The sequence below is a fragment of the Dryobates pubescens genome, chromosome 21, assembly GCF_014839835.1.
Source record: "Dryobates pubescens isolate bDryPub1 chromosome 21, bDryPub1.pri, whole genome shotgun sequence".
Lineage (NCBI taxonomy): Eukaryota > Metazoa > Chordata > Aves > Piciformes > Picidae > Dryobates > Dryobates pubescens.
This window is the reverse complement of record NC_071632.1, coordinates 5,626,414-5,642,048: the sequence shown is the minus strand read 5'-3', so window position 1 is coordinate 5,642,048 and position 15,635 is coordinate 5,626,414. Positions and strand designations below refer to the sequence as shown.

Below are 15,635 nucleotides of genomic sequence, written 5' to 3'. Positions count from 1 at the left end.
AGGTCCTCAGGACTGTTTCACAATCACACAGGCTGTCAGGGGTTGGAAGGGACCCAAAGAGATCATCAAGTCCAACCCCCTCAGTTGGGTGCTGCTTTTCTTTGGGGCTTGGTTTGGCAAGTGCTAGTGACAGCTTAGGGTAAACACAGGGTAGAGGGAATGACCTGAGGAGACAGGAGAGAAATCTGCTGTCAAAAGCTGGCTTGCCAAGAAGGAAATGAAACTGGCCTCGAGCGCCTGCAGGCAGTGTGCCAGAAGTGCTACTGCTGATGTTACTTATCACAGAATCATTAAGGTTGGAAAAGACCTCTAAGAACAAGCCTAACCATCAACCCAACACCACTGAACCATGTCCTGAAGTGAAGACTAGAGAGCTTGAGACTAGAAGTTGATCCCTAACACACCAGAAGAAGAGACACTACTTTTAGATGAGTGAAGATCAGTCAGGAGAGCTGCTGTCCCAGCTGAGGTGAAGAAATGCTGGTATAGAAAGGTGCAGGCTGGCTACGGCAGGCACTGCCCACACAACATCACAAGGTGTGGTCTCTACATCTCAGGTGATGCTTTCTTAGCTGCTGTCTGAGCATTTACACAGAAAAACCTCACACACAATCAAAATGTAGGAGCAAGACAGCCCATGATGGACCAGAGTCACAGTTCATCTCTGCAAAGGCTGGTTAGCAGCTGCTCCATGGACACCCTGACATGCCTCTTCTTTCCACACAAGGAGGGGCTGTCACCCAAAGCAGCCACATCCATGGGCAGGCTGACACTGCCTGCACTTCATGTTGGGAGCTGGTATCAGAGCAATGCAGCAGGGCTTGCAATCACCCTAGCCCCAGGCCCACCTTCCAGTGCCACCATGTGTCAGAGCTCCCAGGCCATTCAGTGGCACCTGCTGACCCACTGACTGAGGTCCCATTTCTCTATACCCTTTAGCAAGTTCCACTTGTTCCAAGCAACATCCTGTGGTGTCATGGTACCAAATATGTCCTTTTAGGAACTGCTGCCCTTCTACCAAAAAAAGCAAATCACAAGAAAATTCACTTCCTCATTGAGTTTATCATGATCATAAGGCTCCACGTTTCAAGCCAATAAACACTCTGCCCTGTCAGATGACAAAACCAGCTCTCGTTAACCTTCATTTCATGGCCTCTGTGTTATTCCAGTGAAAAGCAATTCCAATGAATTATGGCAGTCACTTGGCAGCACCATTCAAAGAAACATTTGTGCTACAGGATGTGCACTGTCCTGAGTGGTGACCCAGGCTTTCACGTAACACCACCATCCTCTCATTCTGAGTAGTAACAAGGACCTTCACAGACACATTCACACATTTTTTTGCTCTGTAACACTGCCACACACAGCACAACAAAGCCATTTCCCCCCCTTTTAGTCATATCCATGAACTCATACCTTCACCCAGCCAGCTGTTTGCAGCTTTAATGCTCTTTGGGCAGCTCCAAGCCAAGTCCATATGTGCAATGCTCTGACCTGGCAACAATATCTTCTAAGGGAGTTGTGGATTTTGATGCTAATAAGACATCAGACACTGCTATCTAGGTGTCATCTTGTCTGGGCATCATCTTGTGGTTTACAGCTGCAGTGCCATGTGCAGATGCAGCTCACTGTGGCTAGGAAAGGTAAGTCCTCCTCTGCCTTAGGGACCTGGCAAAGGAGCTTTCACAGAATCACAGAATGTTAGGGCCTGGAAGGGACCTCGAGAGTTCATCCAGTCCAATCCCCCTGCTAAAGCAGGATCACCTATACCAGGTCACACAGGAACTCATCCAGGCAGATCTTAATATCTTCAGTGGGGGAGACTCCACAACCCCCCTGGGCAGCCTGTTCCAGTGTTCTGTCACCCTCACAGGGAAGCAATTCTTCCTCCTGTTTCTATGGAACTTCCTATGCCTCAACTTCCACCATTGCCCCTTGCCCTGGCATTGGGCTTCGCCAAGCAGAGCCTGGCTCCAGCCTCTTGGCACTCACCCTGCATATATTTATAAACATGAATGGGGTCACCCCATAGTCTCCTCTTCTCCAAGCTGAAAAGCCCCAGCTCTCTCAGTCTGTCCTCATAAGGAAGATGTTCCACTCCCTTAATCATTTCTCTCTTGCTGCCTCAGTTTCTCTTAAATGAAGTTTAAATGCAAACCCTCCTATAAAATCCTTGGGGAGCTACTCATGGCATCATGATACCAGAGGTGGTATTTCTGCTCCAAGTCACTTGCAGTTTGCACACACACACACACACACACACACACACAGAGAATGCATGGGGAGCTCAGGAGATGTTTCTTGCTCCTCAGTATACTCCACTTTACTGCAAACTGGCATTGGGCAGTCAAGCTGTCAAGCCTGCACAACCCCCTAAACCCAGCAGAGATTCCATTCACTGCTCTTACACTTGAAAAAGAGCTCTCCAAAGGCAGAAATATTAGTCCTTTCCATCAGGCACATTGGCTGCCCACTAAGACAAATCAACTCCACTGGCAGCTCTAGTTCAGATGCAGTGGTGAAATTCATCCACACTTGGCTGCAGCCCCAGGTACGTGGCTTCTTGTCTGAGTCCTGTGCCCAGAGAGAGAATCTTGGGCATTAGCTTCCAGAGTAAGGGCAAATTCAGCCCACCCACCTTGACTCTGTCCTCCAATATACTGAATGGGACTTCTAAATAGCTCGTAATTATTTCTGGGACCAACACAAGAAGCAAAATAAAGCAGAAATTCTTCAAAGTGTCTCCTGAGACTGAGAGGAGCCACAGGAGAGCTGCTTCACCACCCACTGCCAGAACAGCACTGGGAGGATGTTCTAAGGACTTAGAGCATCTCCTTGGCAGAAACTGATAGATCCTCTTCTAATTTTGATCTCACAGAATCATAAACCTTCATTGCATAATTGCTGAGGAGTCACATAACACATTGCTACAAAGTTCTGTATGAGTGTTTCTGAGCCATACTGAGATAAAGAGAAGGAAGCCACTGGGCAGTGGTGGGCAGGGGTTAGAGAGAACAGGACACAAGATATAAGATTAGTTTTGAAGGAAAGAAGGTTATGCCAAGACCGGGTGGCATGGTTACAAATGCCACTTGTTACCTTCTTTTCCTTGTGATGCATTAAAGTCCCAGGCCTTATGTCTTTAACATGTGTATCATTTCTGGACTGTTCAGCATGACTGTTTGAGTTTACATCCATAAAAGAGCACTTCTGGAAAGCCTAGGAAATAAATACTGCAGGTTATCAGGAGACCAGGAGCTTTTGCACAGAAATGTCTGGAGATGACCAGCTACAAAAGGAGCATTTGTTTTTTAACAGTCACAGCTCAACAATGTTAGTTACCATCTCAAAATCTCTATCATCTTATGAACCTATCAGACTAAAAGGGGCATCCCTTCCAGTTTGCCAGGACTGACTCTAACTCATCACGCTGACCACATGTGCCCTGTGGGGAGATGAGCTGGATTTCTAACAGAGGGGGAGGTGAAGTCACACAGAGGTGCTGCAAATCATTTATACTCAGCTAGGAGCTCCATGAGAAACTCTGGGCTTGTGACAATACCCATTTCCTGCTGGTTGATAATCATGGAAGTGCTACATAGCTCTCCTTCTCCCCACACAAATTGTTATTAAGGCTGTGGACTTGGAGATGTGTCTTTGCCACAGTCTTCATTAAGGCTCCAGATGGTGATGGTTCCAGCCTAGGGGGTTGTGCAACACTGGCCTCCTACCACGTGCACCACGGCCTGGAGTTGTCAGCCCTTTTTTGTGCTATCTTCTTTCCATTTTCTTTGGGTTTCTCTATCCATCTGGCTCCCAGATCTGGAGGAGCTGAACCATCACTGCATCACCATGTGCATCACTGGCATTTCTGAAGGCCTCTCCTGGCTCAGTTGGCCTCCAGTGAGATGTACATCTGTGCCAGCCAGAGGAGCAAGGGAAGAGTGCTGACAGGACTCAAACACACCATGACATGCATGAAGGTTATATTCTTATACCATGCAGTGGGGAAATGCTTTAATTCCTGGCCACTCTCACACAATCAATAGCTCTGATTACACCTAAGAACCAGGACTGCTCTTTGGACATCGTCTTCCTCGTAGGTAGAGCATGTTCATGCAAAGTGAGGAAAGTAACAATATCCAAAAGTCTAGTGCAAAAATAGGGGTGCAGAGCTGCTTCTGCTTTCCATTACACCCTACCTGTATGTGTTTATGGGCCAGTGTACCTAAGATGACATGGAACAGCCTTGCCTCTGATGATACACAATAGGGACTTTGCCCAGCTTACCCACCTGTCAGACCAGTGGTGTGGTTCTGGGTGAGGTATACCATCCACAAAGGCATCCTCAAAGCCCTTCAGACTTTAAGTGATGAAGGATCCACTATTTCCCTTGGTACTTGGTTTATTTATCTCCTTTGTTCCCCCAAAGCTGTGATTCTCCAAACACAGTTTGTGCTACAGCAGCTGATTATTATCATGCCTTTGTTCTGCTAGATGGAAAGGTGCTGCCCATGGAAGAGACACCACATTGTACTCAAGATGTTTCTGAACCTTCATGCCATTAACAGCCTTTACATGGGGGGGGGACACACAGACACATAACCATGGAGCAGCTCAATGCTGATCCCTCTGATCCTGCACAGAGAGATAAAAAACACCACCCAAAGCAGACACTGACTTCATGGCCACAGCACTGGCTGGGGAGCTCCTGTCTACTTGTGACTGCAGCTCCTGTTTCTTTCCAGGACAGGCAGCTGTGGTCTGGCCCACATTTTGTTGTTTTTCACATGGGCTTTCTATTTCAGTGACTGCATGAGGACTAGTAAGTGTCTGCTATCATCTCCCTGCTCTCATACCCCTCTAGTCTGAATGGAGCTGATGTAGACAGTAAGGATTTTAAATGTTCTTCCAGAGAATGACACTATAACTGATCCCAATGGCCCCTGACTATAGCCAGCTGCACTTTCAGAGTCAGCCAGCTCTCAATCATTCTGTGATAGGGCTGCTTGTTTCTTGTATACTCTGTGGTGGCAGAGTTTCATCAGGATGTTGTATCATGTTTGAGCAAATTCTTTACAGAAATGTCTCTAGGTATACAATTCCCTTTCAGCAGCCAAATCTGCTGTACCTGACCCAAAGGGTGTTGTTTGGGTTGACAGGTCTGTGTTCACTAGCAGAAATGTTTACATCTGTGCTTTAGTTCTTCACTGCTGAATCATGTACCCTACTTCCCATTACTCTGCCTGTGACTGGTACCAGACTAATGAACCTGTAGCTCCAGGATCGATCAGTTTGCCCTTTCTAACCCATGATGTTCTGTCAACCTTCTAAAACACACTTAATATTTTGGTATTGGTTTAAAATGAGCCTTGCTTGTCCCCAAAATACCATTTAAACACTTATTCCCTGTTGAGCTACCATGGCTATGTCTCCTCCTTAGCTCTCCTAAGCCCCCTTTCTAGGCCTTAACCTCTACTTCATTGCTACCAGTTGCAAGGCAGCCAGGTTGCTTTCCTAGAGACAGGAGATGATGAGACAGTTTCAGCATCCCCAGTTCTCCTGCTGCATTAGCTATTATCACACAAATGGGATATGGGTAAGCCACTGCTACTGCTCCACACAAACCACACCATCTGAAGCACTCCTGTATGAGAGCTGAGCAAAGGGGGAGGCTGCACTCATCACACATAACCATTACTGCTCCAGATCCACAGCTCCTGTGCTGCAAATGCTCCCTGGGCAGCACCAAACCAACCTCTTGGCAGGTGGACAGCAGGGACCATCTCATATGGTGAGAGTGCTCTGAAACACCCTAACATCAGAAGCTACAGCCACAGAAGCTGATCCACACCTGCTTCCCCCGTGGGCAGGGAAGAGGACAGAAGGTGCCCTGGGAAGATGGAGCCCACTGGTGATGGCGGGAACAGCTGGCTTCTAGCGCAGCATCGCTGCCACTGAACTGCAGCAGCCTCTGTGTGCTACCAAGTGAAGGACCAGCATGACAGCATTACTCCTGTGCCACTGGTCATACACCAGAGGGAACAGGAAATAGTTCAACATCCGAACACTCCAGGAAACACTGGACCATAGCACAGAACAAGTGAGCACCACCTGCCAGGAGCAGACCCCGTATGCTTTGTTCCCACTAACGTTAACACAAGTGAGAGGCACCCAGCACCTCGGCAGGCTGGTACTAAGTGAGAAGTGATAGGCCAGGGACAATCCCACCAAATGCACACCAGTATTTTACTTTTCCCATCTGCACATGTAAGATTCTCCAGTAGCAACCACTGCATTCTTGACCACTCCCTCAGCTCCAGACCTCTTGAACAAAATTTGGGTGGTGCTTACAAAACGTGTACTGAAGAGCGCAGCAAATGGGGACCTGGTGAGATTGGCAGACCTACTTTCCTTCATGCTGTGGGCTAGACACTGTGCTGAGGTCTTAGAAGGGATACCTGGCACAGCTGCCTCCATGTGCAAGCCAAAGGCATACCTGTAATTCAGCCATGATTTTATCTCCTTCCTCTTCCTCGTCATCTTTTGCAGCCGATGCAACAGCATGCCCTGCGCTCCGAGGCAATGCCTGCTCCTCTTTGGAGGCTTTGGGTTGTTCTACCTGCCCAGCATCTTCACTGCATTCCTACAATCAGATGAAAAAGCACAGGCAGACAATCTAATTTAGTGGAGTCCTCCAGATGCAAAGCAAACCGAGAAAATTCAACACTACTGCAGTTCCCCTGTTGCAAGGTCCCTCTTTCTAAGCAGACTGCTCCCCCATCAGCTCAAAAGCAGCCAGTGTTGCTGAAGTGATAGTGTGGCCGCTGGTTAAAAGGCTTCCCAACCAGGGCTTCCCTCCACTTCCTTCAAAAGCAGCCTGTGACTTGCCTTCTCCATTGCTTAGGAGATAAGAGCAGCAAGTCTCCTGTCAACAGAACCGATCAAACCTTTCTGGGTCATTTGACCTAGCAGTGGTGCTCCCTGATAAGCAGTTCCAGTAGCTCTCCTGGATGTAGCTCTGCCTTAACTTATTTTGTGGTTTACAGACCCAGCCCAAGACTGGGAATGTTTCTCTGTGCCATCAACAGTCTGACTGCTTAGAGTCTGCATCATCCAACCTTGACAACAGCAGCCTCTTTTCTGGCTGCATAGACGACTTCTCCTGATCTTGTTGTGGTTAGTCCTGACCCTGGCAGGTAACTGCGCCGTGGAGGTGGAGGAGGCGGAGACTTGGTCAGCTTGTCATTATCCTGTTCTCCATCAGGAACTTCCTCTGCAAGTAAACAGCAGGACAAAATGACCATAGGTGGAGGGGGGAGAAAAAGGTTGCATCCCTGTCTCAGTTGGAAAGGAGGAAAACAGTCTTAAAGACCTAGCTGCTGAAAATCTACAAACAGAAACATGTTTGGGATTCAAGCAGAATTCCTTTGAACCAAAGACAGCAGTGTTGTTCTTGCTCAGAGAAACTGGGCCACTTCATCCAGAACACAGCAGCAGAGCTCCTGTCCTCCATGCCACTGTGGCCCTGGGTGTACAGGTGTGAGAGCAGAGCACACACTGGTAACTCAGTCACTGTAAAGGAGCATGTAAGGTGCAGGGTCACCTGGGAGCCTGCCTACAGATAGGGCCTGAGAGTCTCCTTTGAAAGCATGGCCACACATGTGGACACCAAAGACACCAAACCTGGGACTTTTGTGTTCTCAGCAAGTCTGAAGCAACTAGCACATGTTTCTGCTTATGCATGGAAGGTGCTGCTGGGAAGGAGCTAGGACAGGAGCTGAAGAGTTTTGTCAGTCTTATAGTCAGACAAAACTAGCTAAATTCAGGCAAAGGCTGAGAGGGAAAACACAAATGCTGCTCTAGAGGTGCCACCTCTGCAGTTCAATGAGTCCTCTTACCCCCAGCAGGGAAAGGCAGCATTTGTGCCTTTCCTAAGGCAGCATTTATTTCCATTTTACTTAACAGTATCACAGTACCTTAGAGGTTGGAAGGGACCTCAAGAGAGCGAGTCCAACCCCCCTGACAAAGAAGGATCACTTAGGGTAGTCTGCACAGGAATACATCCAGGGGGGTTTAGTCTCCAGAGAAGAAGACTCCACAACCCCCCTGGGCAGCCTGTTTCAGGGCTCTGTCACCCTCACTGTAAAGAAGTTTCTCCTCATGTTGAGCTGAAACCTTCTATGTTCAAGTTTGTATCCATTGTTTCTTGTCTTATTACTGTGCACCACCCAAAAGAGCTTGGCCTTCTCCACTGGACACTCACCCTTCAGATATTGATAGGCATTGATCAGATCCCCTCTCAGCCTTCTCCTCTCCAGACTAAACAGCCCCAAGGCTCTCAAGTCTCTCTTCATAGGGGAGATACTAAGAACTCCAGGAATTCACAGTTTGCCCTTGAATTACCATATAAGAGCCCTAGATATGTTTTGCTAATCCCTGAAGATTCACATACCAAGAACAACAACTGAGCAGAGCCAGCCCTTGATTCCCCAGGAGAGTCTTCCAAGAGAAAACCACTTTTCTCCAACTGGCATTCTCTTTCCACCATGCTTCCCTACCCAGCTGCCACTTCCCCTTCCCTACTGTCCTGGGTCAGTAGTTTCTTTCCCAGAAGCAGCCTTACCCTGCTTGTGACCTCTGTTTTTCTGGTCACAGGCTCAGCATCACACATGGTAAGAGCCACCAGTTTCACAGTGCTGTTGACAGTGTGTGTTTTCAAGGGCAAGAGGACAACCTTCCTGCAGCTACTCAGTGTTATATAAACAGCTGGAATAAATAGAATCCAGACAGATAAAACCTCCTGCTTTTGGGATTACCCAGCTGTTTAGGGCTAAGTATTCCCTCTGGGCAAGTTGTTGCATAACTGCCCACTCCTGAGGCTATGTCAGGCTCTTCTACTCTGCCAGCTGGACCATGGGAGTTGTTTAGGTTTCTGATGGTAAGATCATTTCTGCTTAAACTCTTTGTGGCTCTTTCCAGAGCTCTCTGTAATGCTAAACTACTAAGTGAAAAACTGAGCACAGTATACTAAATGTAGGTATAGTATGAGATACTCTCATCTCTGTCAAAAGCAAGGTGTGCTCTTACTCTCCTGCTCATGAAGAGTTCATCACCAGAGGACAAACTCACTCTTCCAGCTGCAATAGAGAGAAATTCATGTTCAGCTGGTTACCCACACTGGGGCATCTGTAAAATGACTGCAGCCTCTCCACAGGACTTGCATTATTCCTCAGGGGCATACTCAGAGGTACCACGAAGAACACACAAAGCTGTAAACTGAAACCACTCTAGACAGCAGGACAAAGAACCTCTCTTCTTCCACATAATCAATTCTGCAGCACCATTTACTCTAGCAAAACTTACCTGAGACTTCTAGCTTTTCCACTGCATCCCCTTTAGGCAGTGCTGCTGTCTGGGGAGGCATCTCCAGGTTAGGAATTGATTTCATTATGTTGGCTTGGGCCTCTTCCAAGAGCTTTTCAAATTCCTTTCCATTATAGTGATCGAGATTTTGTCTTTTCTCTTCCCATTTCTTCTCAGCTTTCTAGACAAAAGCAGTAAAACAGCTGTTGATCTCTCTGATTGCTGTTGCGGGGACTGACTTCACAAGAAACCCATGTGTAAACATTACAGGTCAGCATGGAGAGGTTATTCTCAGTTCTAGCCAGCAACTGGAGGAAATACATTGGTAGTGATTGTACACTGGGCCAGCTACACGACAGACTGACAGTGGCCACTGCTCACTGCAGGAACAGAGGCAAAATGGAAATCTGGGTCACTCCTCACTGGAGATTCAAGTGCACTCTATAATAAGACATGAGAGCTCACTTATGGGTTGTCTGTGTGAAACCATTGGAGCTTCACACTCTTTGGCCCTTACCTCTCCATAAAGACATATATGGACATTTAAAGAGCGACTGACATTCACTGGTGCAATTGCTGCCAGAAAATCAGAGTACTGTTCAAAAAGAAGGTATTCTAAAAAAGGACTTTCAGTATGTTTTTGAAATATAGGTTATTAAGAATTAAAAAATACAGTTTACAGGATCACAGGGTGTTAGGGGTTGGAAGGGACCTTGGGAGATCTTTGGGTCCAGCCCCGCTGTCAGAGCAGGACCATAGAATCATGTCCAGACAGGTCTTGAAATTCTCCAGAGAAGGAGACTCCACAACCTCTCTGGGCAGCCTGTTCCAGTGCTCTGTGACCCTTACAGTAAAGAAGTTTTTCCTCATGTTGAGGTGGAACTTTCTGTGCTGTAGTTTTTATCCATTGCCCCTTGTCCTGTCACAGGGCACAAGGGAGAAGAGGCTGTCCCCTCCTTTTGGTTACATGTAATTATCCTGTTGCATCTAAACCCAGAGGTATCTCCAGAACTGCACAGTGGAGTAAGGGGGGAACTATATGCAGCCCCAGAATGCAAGTGAAGAATGCCACCTGCAGTCTGCAGAGTGAGCCTGGGAGCTCAGAGCCAAAGGGAGGACAACACCATACCTCAATGGATACAGCTCGGCTCCTGGTGCTTGCACTGTGGATTTCCTCAATGAGAAGACTTTGCATGGAGGTGCCATTGACAGAGACCTGTGGTGCTGGCGTGGCTTGTGTAGGTTGGGATCCTGTTGTGGGCTCTTGCAGGGGGGCTGGTGGGGTGGCTGAGAGGTGGCCACCCGCCGACACACCTTCACTGTGGCTGGCTGCAGTGGGTGAACCCTGGGCATGGTTGACCAGGGCTGATGAGTGCTGGGACTGATGGATGACAACAGGAGAGCTCTGCACGTGATGGACTGTCATTGTGGAGAAGGGGATGACTTCTGACTTGACTGATGACACCTGGTTCTCTGATGTGACGGCTGTGAGGCTTTGCTGTGCGTGTCCCTGGGCATGCTTGAGCTCCTCCTGGCTTTTCAGAGTATCAGCTGCTGTGGCCTTTTCCATGGTAGAGTACTGCATGGGTTGGGATGGATCCACACCCCTCAGCAGTCCTTCTGTAACATGTCTGCCCAGCCAAATGGAACACAACAGCATGGCACAAGGTTAGCACACAGGTAAGTTGTGAGCAGTAAGTAACAATCAACTTTTGGAAGGGAAAAGCATCTCTGTGAAGAACATCAAAGTGGTGGCTTTGCCTCCTGATGCTCCCAGCTGTGTGATTTTATAGCTTCCTGCCAGGGTCAGGGGCTCAGAGTTGTAGAAAAGCCACACTGATTAGGATGGATTTGCCTTCTCAACTGTTTACAAATCTCCAGGAGTGTACTGGCACTTTGGGACCAAATCCAAGGTCAGTCTTGATGGGGGTGCTGAGCAAGGTGATGGAGTTGAAGATATCCCTGCTTACTGTGGGGGGATTGGACTAGGTAACCGCTAGGGGTCCCTCCCAACCCAGTGCATTCTATGAATCCACGAGTTACAGCGGGCTGATGTTAGAGGGAGAATGGAAATCAGCTGACTTAAATGTTATACACTGCATCTAGCTAAGCAAGATGTTCCTGGGCTCTCAGCACATAAAGTGGTAGTTGCACAGGCTAGAACATGAGGCAGAAGATTTGGGAAACTGCCAAAAGAAAGCCTTCAAGTGATACTTCACCAAGGTTTTGTCTGTCGAGAGCTTGGGGTAGGATGAGATGAGGATACAAAGGGCTGACTATTTCTGGCAGCTAGCTGTAAAATGGCTGAGCTTCAGAGTGTAGCTAGCTATCAGATGCCATCAGGTTTTGGAGTACTCACACAGACTTTGTGAGGCTTAATCATTTCACTGCAAAAAAAAGGACTTTTGGTAAAGCTGTGGCATGCATGGCTTATTGTGTTGGGGTGGTTTTTTCCCCCTTAAAGAGATTAAGACAGGAAACAACTAGTCAGTTTTAAGAAAAGGAAATGAACAAGAAAGGACATAGATGTTTATCTACATGGAAAAATAAAGTGATGGCTCCTAGGAAACCTGTTCCATAGACTACTTTATCCAGGTGCCAGAACTGGCAAATCCATTTTACAGATGCTCCAGGATATATGGAAACAATGACAACCCTACATTCCTTAGAATAATGGTGGCAACAATAGGTTTATGACTTACATTTGCTTATAATTGAAGTAAAATTGAGACTACCACCACCACTGACAGCTTGCCCTGACTCACTGGTTTGCAGCAGGACCTGAGTGCAATGCCTGTTGCCTCCTGTACATCAGCAGTTGTTTGCTGCTCCTGTGTGCTGGCAAACACAGCTGAACACTGGCACTTGGAGAAAGCTGAAATATTAGGTGTCCACTAACACATTTCCCTTGCAAAGAACAAAGAGTTTGCAAGAGTTCACAAGTGTACTGAAAAATGTTTCTTTCTTTCACAGAATCACAGAAACATTCAGGTTGGAAAAGACCCTCAGGATCACCAGGTCCAATGCAGAACCCTACTCTACATGGTTCACCCGTAAACCATAGCCCCAAGCACCACATCCAGACCACCTTTAAACACATCCAGGGTTGGTGACTCAAACACCTCCCTGGGCAGCCTGCTCCAGTGCCTTACCACTCTATCTATGAATTATTTTTTCCTGCTGTCCAGTCTAAACTTACCCAGTCACAGCTTGAGGCTATTCCCTCTTGTTCTATCAGTAATTACCTGTGAGAAGAGACCAGCACCAGCCTCTCCACAATGCCCTTTCAGGTAGATGTAGAGAGCCTTCAGCCCCCTCTGTTTCAAACTAAGCATCCCCAGCTCCTTCAGTTGCTCTTCTTAAGATTTAGCCTCCATGCCCTTTCCCAGCTTCCTTGCCTTCCTCTGCACTGGCTCCAGCACAGAAGATTTAGGCTATCTTCATCCATTAGGAGTATTTGCTTGATTTCCCCTTACCATCACATTTCTGGGGATGCACATTTCAGTGTCAGGGACTATTTCTGCTAGCTTAGATTGCTGTAAATGCCTGCAGTTACTGAGCTCAGGTATGGGACTGATGCCATCCTGTAAGCTTTCTCCAGCAGGGACTTCTCAAATCTGGAAGTGTTGTGTTCAGAGGGAGCTAGTTTCAATCATAAGAGCTCACCCACTGGGGCTGTTGGTCTGAATAGAACTGCTGCACAGAGCACAGCAAAAGCCAGTTTGATTTCCCTTGGGAGGGCTCTGGGAAGGATTTCTAGAACACTGCAAGCAAGCTGCATTTCTCAGAATCTCCTAGGAAAGAGGGCAAGAGCCCCAAACCTGGAAGATGTTCCAGGCCTGCTGGAGGCAATCCTTTTGTTGTTTTGAAGAAGCTAATGTGAAAGTCACCTCCTGAGCATGGTGAGGATGTCGGTCATGCTGCGCACACGCTTCAGCAAGCTGTCCAGCTTGTGTGGCTCTTCCTTCAGGAACCTCACAGCTTCCACCTCAATCCTCAGTATTGCACGCATCTTGTTCTGCAGCGTGGGGAACTCTCCTGCAAAGACAGCAGCTGTGAAGCTCCGTGCTAAAAGGTGGATGTGAACGTTAGAGAGTCCAGTGCCTATCTCTCTCCAGGGCCCGTGCAACAAACCCCTTAATCCCAACTTTAAATCACAGAACCACAGAATTTCAGGGGCTGGAAGAATCACAGCATTGCTTAGGCTGGAAAAGACCTTTGAGATCATCAAGTCCAACCATATTTGCCTTGGTTAGAAAAAGAGTTTGGCAAAACAATTGTCAAATCCCACTCTCCTGACTCAAGCTGGAAGATTTATCAAGTCCCTTAGAGGTGTCTGCACTGCACTAGGTTAGGCCAACAGAAGCAAGGCATGCGAGGCTGAGCACACACTTCTCAGCGCCTCACTTTATGCCCAAGGATGGGGAGGTCTTTGGGTGGGGGTCTTTGGGTGATCACTGGGTGGTGAAGATGGCCTTCACCATCTTAACCATCATAGAATGATCCAGACTGGAAGGGACCTCAAAAGCTCATCCAGTCCAACCCCCCTGCCAGAGCAGGAGCACCTACACCACATTACACAGGAACACACCCAGGCGAGTTTTGAACGGTTCCAGAGAGGGAGACTCCACAACCCCCCTGGGCAGCCTGTTCCAGGCCTCTGTCACCATCTCAGGGGAAAAATTTTTCCTCATATGTACATGAAACTTCCTATGCCTCAAGTTCCACCACTGCCCCTTGGGCTGTCATTGGGCACCACCCAGCAGAGCCTGGCTCCATCCTCTTGGGACTCACCCTCTACATCTTTATAAACATTGATGAGGTCACCTCTCAGTCTCCTCTGCTCTAAGCTAAAGAGCCCTCAGCTCCCTCAGTCTCTCCTCGTACAAAAGATGTTTCACTCCCCTAATCATCCTCATGCCTCTGCACTGGACTCTCTCAAGCAGCTCCTTGTCTTTCTTGAACCAAGGGGCCCAGAACTGGACACAATATTCCAGATGTGGCCTCATCAGCGCAGAGTAGTGGGGGAATCCTTCTGGAAGTGAAAGTTAACGTCCCAGATCAAAGGCAAAAGTGTTCTCAGCCACTGTGGCTGAAAGAAAAGGGGCAGGAGTGGAAAGGAGCAGCACACACCTTTCAGGGTGGCAACAGACTCTCCCACTTGACGCAGAAGAAAGGCTCCATCTTCAACATCTTTCAGGGTAACTGTCTTGCTGGAAGCACTGGAGTCCCTCTTCAGGTCTTCAACAAATGCCTCCAGCTCACTGGCAAAACAAAAGAAAGTGAAGATAAAATGTAAGCAGGACCTTCAACTTACAACCAGATGCATGGAAGTGAATGGACTAAACCTAAGCAGAAACCATAACTGTGGCATCTTTATGTCTGACACCGCAGGCTGGAGAAACAGCAAGGTACAATGAAAGGAGTTGAGGGTGCTGGACACTCACAGTGTAGGCACAGGCTTGGAGCTAGCTCACGACACTGATCTGTGTGCCAGGCTAGAGAAGAGCATATTGACCTCAGGGCAGCTGAGCTGCAAAGAGCAGATGGGGTGGTAAAACACATCTAGCAGCCAGCCCTCTGAGGATGCAAGCCCCACTGTACCACTACATCCAGTAGTGGTTTGTACCTTGCATTTTCTTGTTGCTGATAACACACAAAGGGATGCCCAGCAGTGAAGTAACAACCCAAAAACTGGCACTATTGGCCCCCTGATGAAACCCTGCTGATCTGCCAGGACTTGCTAGACAGGATATAGGGTCCTGTTTCCACAGATAGCCAGACTGAAACAGTAAGTATGCAGCCTGCAGCTCTCACTCAGCATTTGGAGTCGTGAATGAATCACCTCAGGTGTGTTTCTTCCAAACAATGCCATCCTGTTCTTCCTCTGGCTCCTTGTGGTGCTTACTCATCACCTTTCCCAGTATTTTTCCCATCTCTTCCATAAACCACACACATTTTCACGATCCTTCAGGCTTGTAAACTTCATTTTTGTTTTGGGGGCAGCCATTATTTTTTCCATTTAAAGTTCAGACCACATTTCTTTAGCTGGAGTTTCTACACAGAAGCTTAAAAGTTTCTCAACCCCCTTGGCCCCTCCCCACATTCACAACTATACAAACACCCATGTGAAGAACTTCAAAGGGTCACCACTTGAATATTTATTCTAAGAGAAACCCACCTCTCTTAAAACACCAAATTTACTGAGAGGAATGTCTGAGAAGCAGTTTAATTGCACTGCAAAGCAAATCAGCTACTCCTTGCAACGT

General features: G+C 47.7%; 1 protein-coding gene across 3 annotated transcripts in view; it reads right to left on the bottom strand.

Moving 5' to 3' along the window:
• Window positions 1-15,635, bottom strand: part of KIAA1217 (KIAA1217 ortholog) — a 295,044-nt gene that overhangs the window by 5,411 nt on the left and 273,998 nt on the right. For all 3 annotated transcript variants that reach the window (XM_054171453.1, XM_009909065.2, XM_054171454.1), the window contains 7 exons: window positions 14,500-14,630; window positions 13,257-13,404; window positions 10,496-10,997; window positions 9,367-9,547; window positions 7,122-7,276; window positions 6,500-6,646; window positions 3,100-3,219 (listed from right to left, as the gene is read on the bottom strand). In XM_054171453.1, coding sequence (XP_054027428.1) covers window positions 3,100-3,219; window positions 6,500-6,646; window positions 7,122-7,276; window positions 9,367-9,547; window positions 10,496-10,997; window positions 13,257-13,404; window positions 14,500-14,630 — 1,384 coding nt within the window. The remainder of the gene's footprint in view (window positions 1-3,099; window positions 3,220-6,499; window positions 6,647-7,121; window positions 7,277-9,366; window positions 9,548-10,495; window positions 10,998-13,256; window positions 13,405-14,499; window positions 14,631-15,635) is intronic.